This window comes from Haliotis rubra, unplaced genomic scaffold (genome assembly GCF_003918875.1).
Source record: "Haliotis rubra isolate DU_JTF1 unplaced genomic scaffold, ASM391887v1 Scf56, whole genome shotgun sequence".
In the NCBI taxonomy this organism is placed as follows: domain Eukaryota; kingdom Metazoa; phylum Mollusca; class Gastropoda; order Lepetellida; family Haliotidae; genus Haliotis; species Haliotis rubra.
In genome coordinates this window covers 763569-774828 of record NW_025767257.1, presented here as the reverse complement: position 1 = coordinate 774828, position 11260 = coordinate 763569, and the positions used below count along the sequence as shown (strand labels likewise).

The 11260-nt window shown below is 40.2% G+C and overlaps 1 protein-coding gene across 1 annotated transcript; it reads left to right on the top strand.

Moving 5' to 3' along the window:
* Positions 1-200: 200 nt before the first annotated feature.
* Positions 201-8749, top strand: LOC124253971 (dihydrofolate reductase-like). Its single transcript, XM_046687825.1, has 6 exons — positions 201-530; positions 5288-5337; positions 6939-7044; positions 7203-7332; positions 7613-7722; positions 7945-8749. The coding sequence occupies exons 1-6, from the start codon at positions 394-396 to the stop codon at positions 8018-8020; spliced, it is 609 nt and encodes a 202-aa protein (XP_046543781.1). The 5' UTR covers positions 201-393; the 3' UTR covers positions 8021-8749.
* Positions 8750-11260: the final 2511 nt, after the last annotated feature.

Below are 11260 nucleotides of genomic sequence, written 5' to 3'. Positions count from 1 at the left end.
AATAACACGACGGAGTGTATGGTAGCTCCTTCATCATGAAGGACCCCGTGACGAGCGAATGCTTTAACCACTAGGTTGCCCCATCGCTCCGTTTGTCATGTGAAGTTGGATTTAACCACAACAACACACAACAAATGACATATGGTGAGGTGAAAGTGAAAGTATTTTTATAGGGTGGCTTGTACCATTCGTACGATAAAGTTGCCTCCCTTGATCAATCAATATCAGAAGCAGGTCATCACAACTTCACATGTCAGTCATTTTCAAGCCAAGTCCATAGGAATCCGCTTGTTGCTTACCTCCATGTTGATTTAAGCTGATAATGTTCAACACTGCCTACGTCCTAGTTTCACCACAAACACATACACCTGTTATTTCATCGTCAATACCCTGATGGAGCTCGAGGCTCCTAAATCATCGTCGGCGACCCGTGACTTCAATCTACTGTCACCTTTAAATATATGCACCGCCATGTGCGATTCAAATCGAGGTATTGGACTCGGCGAGGGATTTCCATGGCCCAGTTTAAAGTAAGTACGTCTGTGAGGTATGGCGGATACTTGTCCTGTAAAGACCAGAACTTCAAACCAGCCACGCATGCTCCAGTTCACCACAACATGACCCAGTATTATTCTAAATCGTTGTAAGTTGACCCTTTACTGAAAAATGGCAGCGGCCATATGTTACACCTAGCGTCCACTTCATAAAAACGCCATCAGTGGAACAGTTTGAGAGTTATTTTACGATGCTTCACATTCTTTGTAATGTCTTACTAAGAATTTCAACATCGTAAATTATAGAAGCTGGTGCCGTTGCAGATAGCGGTCTCAGTGCTGGGGACCCGTGGAGATCAGGGTTAGAATTGATCTTCATTCGTGATCCCCGTGTCCTCTCCTACCCTTTATTCGCTATCGTCACATTGTTAATCTTGTATACATTCTATGCTCTGTGTATCCCTGGCTTCCACCGGCCTCCATGTTTATCCCTGTCATCCCCTGTTATCCCTTTATTTGTTATCATCACATTGTTATTCTGCCTTGCCTTGTTAATTAGTCTTATTGTATCACCTGTTCTCTCCCTGTACCGTTCATACTTGAAAACGATACAAGAACCTGTATCGAAACGTTGTGCTCTAGAATAAAAGGAGTTGTCATCCATGTGTATTTGTTCTATCTGATTTTCAGTTATAGATGCTTGTCGTACGAGGCGACTAACGGGACAGGGTGGTCAGGCTTGCTGACTTGGTTGACACATGTCATCGGTTCCCAATTGCGTAGATCGATGCTCATGCTATTGATCACTGGGTTGTCTGGTCCAGACGCGGTTATTTACAGACCGCCGCCATATAGCTGGAATATTGCTGAGTGCGGCGTAAATCTAAACTCACTCACTCACTCAGTGCTGAGGTGATCGTAACTACCTTAACACAGACATGAATCAGTCGTAGAGCTAAAGTAGTTTTGTGATGCAGCACTTTAGACATCACGAGACTGCTATTGTTATGTAATATGTTATCCGCAGGACATTTTGCACGGATTGCACGTGCAGCACACAATTCTAAAACATTCGGGGCAGCGTAAAGTTGTGGCTCAGTTGGAACGCCCATATTTTTCATGGTACCTATATTCTACCATTAACCAAATTAACTTATCCAAACCTCAATTCAATGTACTATATGGATAAACCGAACATCAAAGAAATTGATTCAATATATCCAAACGCATGCGATGTGATGACACAACAGTACGACGGGATGAAAGCACAGAGTAATGCAATACGATGTGATGACACAACAGTACGACGGGATGATAGTACAGAGTAATGCCATACGATGTGATGACTCAACAGTACGATGGGATGACAGCACAGAGTAATGCCATACGATGTGATGACACAACAGTACGATGGGATGACAGCACAGAGTAATGCCATACGATGTGATGACACAACAGTACGACGGGATGAAAGCACAGAGTAATGCAATACGATGTGATGACACAACAGTACGACGGGATGACAGCACAGAGTAATGCCATACGATGTGATGACACAACAGTACGACGGGATGATAGTACAGAGTAATGCAATACGATGTGATGACACAACAGTACGATGGGATGACAGCACAGAGTAATGCCATACGATGTGATGACACAACAGTACGACGGGATGAAAGCACAGAGTAATGCAATACGATGTGATGACACAACAGTACGACGGATGATAGTACAGAGTAATGCCATACGATGTGATGACACAACAGTACGATGGGATGACAGCACACAGTAATGCAATACGATGTGATGACACAACAGTACGACGGATGACAGCACAGAGTAATGCAATACGATGTGATGACACAACAGTACGACGGATGACAGCACAGAGTAATGTCATACGATGTGATGACACAATAGTACGACGGGATGACAGCACAGAGTAATGCAATACGATGCACAACAGTATACGGATGATGAGCACAGAGTAATGCAATACGATGATGACACAACAGTACGACGGATGACAGCACAGAGTAATGCAATACGATGATGACACAACAGTACGACGGGATGACAGTACAGAGTAATGCAATACGATGTGATGACACAACAGTACGATGGGATGACAGTACAGAGTAATGCAATACGATGTGATGACACAACAGTACGACGGAATGAAAGTACAGAGTAATGCAATATGATGTGATGACACAACAGTACGACGGGATGACAGCACAGAGTAATGCAATACGATGTGATGACACAACAGTACGACGTTATGACAGCACAGAATAATGCAATACGATGTGATGACACAACAGTACGACGGGATGAAAGCACAGAGTAATGCAATACGATGTGATGACACAACAGTACGACGGGATGACAGCACAGAGTAATGCAATACGATGTGATGACACAACAGTACGACGGGATGACAGCACAGAGTAATGCCATACGATGTGATGACACAACAGTACGACGGGATGATAGTACAGAGTAATGCAATACGATGTGATGACACAACAGTACGATGGGATGACAGCACAGAGTAATGCCATACGATGTGATGACACAACAGTACGACGGGATGAAAGCACAGAGTAATGCAATACGATGTGATGACACAACAGTACGACGGGATGATAGTACAGAGTAATGCCATACGATGTGATGACACAACAGTACGAAGGGATGACAGCACACAGTAATGCAATACGATGTGATGACACAACAGTACGACGGGATGACAGCACAGAGTAATGCAATACGATGTGATGACACAACAGTACGACGGGATGACAGCACAGAGTAATGTCATACGATGTGATGACACAATAGTACGACGGGATGACAGCACAGAGTAATGCAATACGATGTGATGACACAACAGTACTACGGGATGACAGCACAGAGTAATGCAATACGATGTGATGACACAACAGTACGACGGGATGACAGTACAGAGTAATGCAATACGATGTGATGACACAACAGTACGATGGGATGACAGTACAGAGTAATGCAATACGATGTGATGACACAACAGTACGACGGAATGAAAGTACAGAGTAATGCAATATGATGTGATGACACAACAGTACGACGGGATGACAGCACAGAGTAATGCAATACGATGTGATGACACAACAGTACGACGTTATGACAGCACAGAATAATGCAATACGATGTGATGACACAACAGTACGACGGGATGACAGCACAGAGTAATGTCATACGATATGATGACACAACAGTACGACGTTATGACAGCACAGAGTAATGCAATATGATGTGATGAAAAAACACATTCGTCGCCACTCGCCTCTTTCCGTAACATATACATAGATGTACATTCACCTGGCTTCCTATCGTTGTATAAGTTCTAATTCAGTCCTTGTATATCACCCTTCTGGCTTCCTATAAACTTACTCAATCTCCAATACACTCGTTGTACATCAACCTCATTTATTGTAAAAACAACTCATTCCCTATCTACTGTAATAACAACTCATGTATATATTCTCTCAATTTGTTACTCATGTATCACTTGCTTGACAACGACGTTTGAATCTATGTCGAAACGTCGCCTCCACAGAATAAAAGAAGTTGTATATCCATAATAATTGTCATTATTCTTCAACTACATGTATGGTTCAAAATGTACGATAACTACACGTTTGGTACTTCATACAAGTGGCGATTGCATATATACACGTTGCCACTTTATGTCAAGGACGGTCGTGCTTTGCATTATCATTCGTATTCATGAATAATCATCAAAAAGGCAAGTGCATGGTTGCTGACGTGTCAGTCCGCTCCCTTTAGGTATCCAGATACCTATCAACATAATAGGAGTTAAAGTACAGTCGACACATTCAGGTGTACAAATAGTACAAATACTGACTATTCCAGAAGCGGGAAACGGTGAAACTGCGGTGTTTTCAAGTGTGTATGTAAAACCTCACTCAAAGTGGATAAGACACAGGAATGGGTGACAAAGGCCTCGAATTACACCTTTTATGCAGAAGCAGCCAGCCTCTCAGAAACTACTCAAAGTATGAAACCTTCTGGAAAACTACATCACATTTCAGCATGCATCCATAGCCAGTATAGGGTCTCATTGTAAACCCCTTTCTGGAATACTGTGTGACATTTCAGCATGCATCCATAGCCAGTATAGGGTCTCATTGTAAACCCCTTTCTGGAATACTATATGACATTTCAGCATGCATCCATAGCCAGCATAGAGTCTCATTGTAAACCCCTTTCTGGAATACTATATGACATTTCAGCATGCATCCATAGCCAGTATAGGGTCTCATTGTAAACCCCTTTCTGGAATACTTTATGACATTTCAGCATGCATCCATAGCCAGTATAGAGTCTCATTGTAAACCCCTTTCTGGAATACTATATGACATTACAGCATGCATCCATAGCCAGTATAGGGTCCTATTGTAAACCCCTTTCTGAAACACTACAGGACATTTGAGACATGCGTGCATAGCCGGGGTAGTATTATTGCAAACACCTTTCTGAACCACTACTTAATATTTAAACATATATACTGAAACTAACCACATATCCTATTCCATTTGCACAATAGAATAGTAACAGTCCTATGTTATTATCACACTTATCATTTATTTGAGAAAATGACTCTATAAATGGCTGTTTCATGTCTGTCATAAACTGTTCATTTCCTGCGTAAGTAAAACGTCGATGTGTGCTTGAGATTCATGCTTTAGATGACAATTTGCTGACTTTGTGTTGCTCTGTTTCAGGGGAGATTATGAATACTACACAGACCTTACACAGCGTATTTCTGCCCCAAGTGAGTTCATTCTAAAGCTGTATAACGCCAAGAGCCGTAATAGGGAAATTATGCGAGGTCAGAAAGGAAGTGCACAATACCAAGGGATGAGCATGTGACACATTTAAGCTCAGTCACAACACGTGCAGTGAAAGGGCAAACACCTGATATATGAAGGATCAGTATTTATATATACACGTGTAACGTAAGTTAGAAAGTTTACCCTTCTGCAAACTATGCCAGGAGCGGGATATTTTATCCAAATTATTCATACTCAATACATACAAAAATGAAGATATATTCGGTTTCGTGTGTCTGAAAATTGAATATAGAGAAAGTGAGTGAGTGAGTTTAGTTTTACACCGCTTTTAGCCATATTCCAGCAATATCACGGCGGGGGACACCAGAAATGGGCTTCACACATTGTGCCCATGTGGGGAATCGAACCCGGGTCTTCAGCGTGACGAGCGAACGCTTTAACCACTAGGCTACCCCACCGCTCCAATATAGAGAAAGAACTAGTGACTCAGTTGCATATGTAAATAATGACTGCCGGGCTTTTACATATGAATGGCCTGAACACGTATATGTTTGCCATATACATAAGGTATTAAAGTAACACTTCTGGCAGGATACCAAGTCCAAGATGAATAATGTGTATATGGTCGAACGGCGTTATCTCGAACTCCTGGGGACCTAATGCAGAGTAGGACTTACATGGGATTCGTCACATCCGAACCGAACTATCGTCTGTTGTGCCATAAGACATCATACGGTATTGTGCACGCTCTGTAAATATTGTATGGCTGTAATCAGAAACATTATCAAAAGCATGTCATATCTACATGAGGCAGATTCCAGTACTACTCATTCTTACTTAGTTCGATTTATCATTGTAACTTTATCTTTGGACAATAGACTTATAGCAAGGACCGACGAATTAGACTACATGGAATTCTACACAAGAGTGGTAAAAATAGTAGGTTTGTCGTAGTCGGGGATTTGTCACTTTCCGGCTCCAGACAACGTCCTTCATTGTAATATTGCTTGGGTATTAAGTGACCTTTATATTGGTCATCTTGTTGGTTATGTCCTTGTCTATCAATCTGAGAATTTATCCCAGCTTCGCGGTTTCTATGTTGTTTACGTCATTGCCTTTTAAACAAGTACACATGATTATGTGAATAGAACTTGGTTCTGATGTCTTATATGCTGACAATAATACGAATATGGCGGCCGTGGCTTAATAATAGCTGTGGCAATCACGAAATATAACGAGAAAGGAATAGACATCACAAGTAAATCCAAAACCTATGTGAATCATACTTCATTCCTGAGCGATATATTGCAGGATACTGTCGCAAAACGATGACCGTTCTGTCGTTCATATCGACTAAGAAATAGGTTAGGCGATTATTTTGACGGGCTATCTGTCAAGAGTGAGTGAGTGACTTTAGGTTTACGCCTCTTCTAGCAATATTTCAGCAATATCAGGGCGGGTCAACAGTTAGAATGTTTCATGCTGTACTATGTACAACTTTTTTTCATCAACTATTATCTAGCACCTACACTATTTATTTATTTATATTGATGCAGAAGGTTCGTTACTCTTTAACCCGCAGATAAGAAGGTGGTGCAAATCAAGGGACGAAGAACATGGATGTTGACAAGAGAGAAGGAGAAGGATGCAGCGTCTGTCATCAACGTCATCATCAGCTCCACTCTAAGGTGTCTCCTTCGTCAAATATACATGTATTGGCATATTGGTTTGTCTTCAGTGTCTGCATGAAGAAATCACATCATCTGAAATGCTAGTCTTCTTATTTTATATATGTGTATTGTAGTTGGATTGACCAACATTCCTGCATTTTTTTCTTTTTCTGTAGGGAGGATTCGCATAGGAGTCTTCACAAGGTTGTGTCGTCATTTGATGAAGCGGTAGATTATGCCCTCTCCGGCCCCCGTCGGGATGAGATCGAGGCAGTCTGGGTGATGGGAGGGACCAGAGTATATGAGGTTGGAATACTGAGACATGTCAGATCAATGAAAAAATAGTGCTTAAAATGTTAAACATATATAGTATCCCCTGACATATAACTGGCAACGGTCCACTGTCATATACTAGTACTTGACATAATCATTGCTGACAATAATCCGCTGTCATCCAGTTTACACATTGCTGACAACAGACAACTGTGTGAGTTTCTTTTCACATCGTGTAATGCCAATCGTTCAAAATATAGCATGGCAGTAAGTCTATAATTCATGTGTGCATATTTCAACTGTTCTTTTGCAGAATGCCATTAACCACCCCTTGTGTAAGAGGCTATACTTGACGAGAGTCTTTGGCAACTTTGACGCAGATGTCTTTTTTCCCGAGTTTGAGACCAAGTTCCAGAAAATCAGGTAATTTATCTTCAAAGGAAGATTTTAAAGGCAATGTACTTCAAGGTATACTTACGAGACAGATAAACCTGGGGATTCTTTCACGAAGCAACCTTTATTAAGGTTAACCTCCCATTCTTTAACATTGCACTAAGATTACTTTAGTGACTTACGATCACCTTAGTGCTTTGTGAAAGGAGGCGCTGGCCCTTAGCATGTACATGGTGTCAATTATTGTTCCAGTGACCTGAATGTCGATGGTGAACCAAGGGAGGACAATGGTGTCAGATACCAGTTCGAAGTGTATGAGCGTCTGTGAGATATCGTATAGTACCACTTGCAGATGTAGACCCAGGATTGGAAGCAGCTTCCCTGATGGTGGATCCACGTACAAGAGCCAACATGACTGAATGCAAAGCCGTGCCGATTCGCAGGTGTATGTGTGAATCTCCAGGATTTATGGCAAGAATTACGCATATTACTGACATTATACATACCTATTGAAATAGAGGTCGACTTGATAACATTGATTTCACGTTACTGCCTGAGTGTGTACTGCTTGTTTTGATACAACTGTTGTCATTAAATGTTTCTCAATGGTGTTATATTAATTGTAAACAGTTGATTGTGGGGATCTCCAAATACCTGTATAGGTTCAATGTGTAATTATATCCAAACTGTATATTTTACCTGAATTAAATACATATTAACACGAAGTTCCTTGGTCTTACTGTTTCACTGTATGTCATCCAATGTTTCTCAATGGTGTTATATTAATTGTAAACAGTTGATTGTGGGGATCTCCAAATACCTGTATAGGTTCAATGTGTAATTATATCCAAACTGTATATTTTACCTGAATTAAATACATATTAACATGAAGTTCCTAGGTCTTACTGTTTCACTGTCTGTCATCCAATGTTTCTCAATGGTGTTATATTAATTGTAAACAGTTGATTGTGGGCATCTCCAAATACCTGTATAGGTTCAATGTGTAATTATATCCAAACTGTATATTTTACCTGAATTAAATGCATATTAAGATGAAGTTCCTTGGTCTTACTGTTTCACTGTCAGGACTTATGCTGTTTTCAGTCGGAGTGGACCAAACCATTGCCCTCAAAATAACCAGCGAGTAGCTCGTACAAGGACCGAGGAGTTACTGAGCGGATGGTTATTCAGTGTGATGTAGCTGATGCTGTGTTATCGTGTCTGAACGGCGTGGATTGTCTTTTTTTAAGGGTTTTTTTATTTTATTTTCATTAAAAAATAAAGTCTTCCATCATAACATTCGTTACATAATGACACATACAAATACATGAATATAATCATCTAACATATCAGGCTGTGACACAGTTAAACCTCCGATATATAATGGTGTATAGGGTGTTGTGTGTAGTGCCACATCCATAGATCATGTTTTATCAACGTGTGCAGCATGCTGTATTCAGTGTTGTATATGGCCTCATATCAGACATAGCATGTTGTATATAGGTCACAACCAACATATGTTGTATATTGCGCAACTTCCAAAATAAGTTGTATATAATGTCATATCTGATAACGGCGTGGATTGTTGGTCACGACGTCAGTAACAGACTTTCTCAAACTGAAATATACTCAACAACTAACAGTTAAGGACCATCCCAATATTAAAGTTTTATATGGATCATAATATGAACTATTAAATACTATTATTGAAAATCGGGGATGTCCTTAACTTTTTTGTTGTATATATTTACTGCGCTCCAAGGTGGAGTGATTATATTGTCGACATGGGTGTACACCCACACACTATTGTCGACATGGGTGTACACTCACACACTATTTAAGGTGAACATTCGCATTGTTTTAGTGCCGTAATCCGCTATCTCTGCTGAGACTGTATTGACATATTACGCATGACCAAAAATAGACCAATTGGAACTATTTCTGTTTCAACGTAACACGAACCTTCATTAACACTTCACAATATTCGTACAGACTCATGGCAATTAGAATACAACTTATGGCCCGTGGTGTCAAGAACGTTTGTACGGAAATGAAAGGAAAGCTTGCCTGCCCAACCCCAGTGAAGGTTGTTGTTATGACTACTCCAGAATATCTCGTTGTCAAATTGGCACCTAAGCTGATTCAGTCTGTCCACTGCTGCTTGTTTTGATTGTAATAGAAAATAGGCTTTTGCTAAAACATTAACACTTGGTTACAGTGACACGCATTAAAATGGCTTTTATTGATTCTTGATCTTTTATTTATTTTGTCAAACCTTTTTCAACTGGTCTGTAGCGCCAGCTGTGCTGCTATAATGGATGCAGGTGTCAAATATGAGTTACGTACCTACACGTGCTGCAATCTATAATATGTATTCTTTTTAAAGTTTTATGTTTCAGACAAATATGAGACACGCTCACATTTCATTCAAACCTAGATTAAAGTTGCCTGGTCACTACGTTACATCAACAGAGTTTACTTTTGTTCAACCGGTGTATTGACAACACCTCCACATTTTAAGTTCCCAGCTCCGCGAAAGGACCGTGGTGACATGTGGTTCGAGAAGGACGTATAAAGACGATCAATTTCATGACAATAGCGAAATCGACATTCAGTGTCTTGCATCGCAGTTTTCATATGAAAATAATATTCCACCTTATAGCATACTCTTATTACATTTTTATAAAATAATTTTACCGCCGACGCATTATATAACGATCTATCGAACCAAGAGTATAGTCTCGTTTTGTTGTGACTGTTGAAGCAGAGCATGGTGTGTTTTCACGACACATGGTGCGGTAGATCAGGACATCTCTTGGTACATTGGAGACAAGAACATGGTAAGTACGTGTATCTGGAAGACAAATGAACACAGTTACAGCATAGGTAACGCTTGTAGATCAATGTCCGAGTGAGACATTATCAGAAAACATTACTGGATGTTATCTGTCTGAGCTGGCTGTCTCATTTGCCCGACGTTGACAAATTAATATATTGGACGAATACAAAACTTGATTATTAAAGGCAAACGTGTTTCATCAGTCAGTCTATATATTATTTTGTTATTCACCGTCATGCTTTTCTCGATCAATAACACGTTTTCTGAATATGTTGCAATTTTCAGAATGATAACATTACATGTGATGACACGTGGCCATTACTACCTCGTCACGCTGTGTTGTGGGCAGCCACTGTGTATGTTGCATGTACTTTACATCGGTCAAAAAAGCCTTTCACTGACATGCAAAAACCCCCAGAGAATATGTGTTTTTTTAGTTTCTTGGACAGTGCCTCGTTACGTTCTTCAGCAAAATATAGTATCTGTAGTAGACATGCGCTGAAAGGAAGTACTGTACATCGATATCAGGCTAATATTCAGTGGACATTTTGATTAATATACTTGGCGATGAAACACGAAATGTTACTGAACGTACATAATCGATATGTCACTCATGGAAAACTGTTGTTTGAGAGAAATAACAGAAGTGCTTTCTGTCTCAATTACGCAATGTCTTTTAGGAATACAATCAGTAAAAAGTCTTATTGAATGGAATGTTGTTTCATGTCA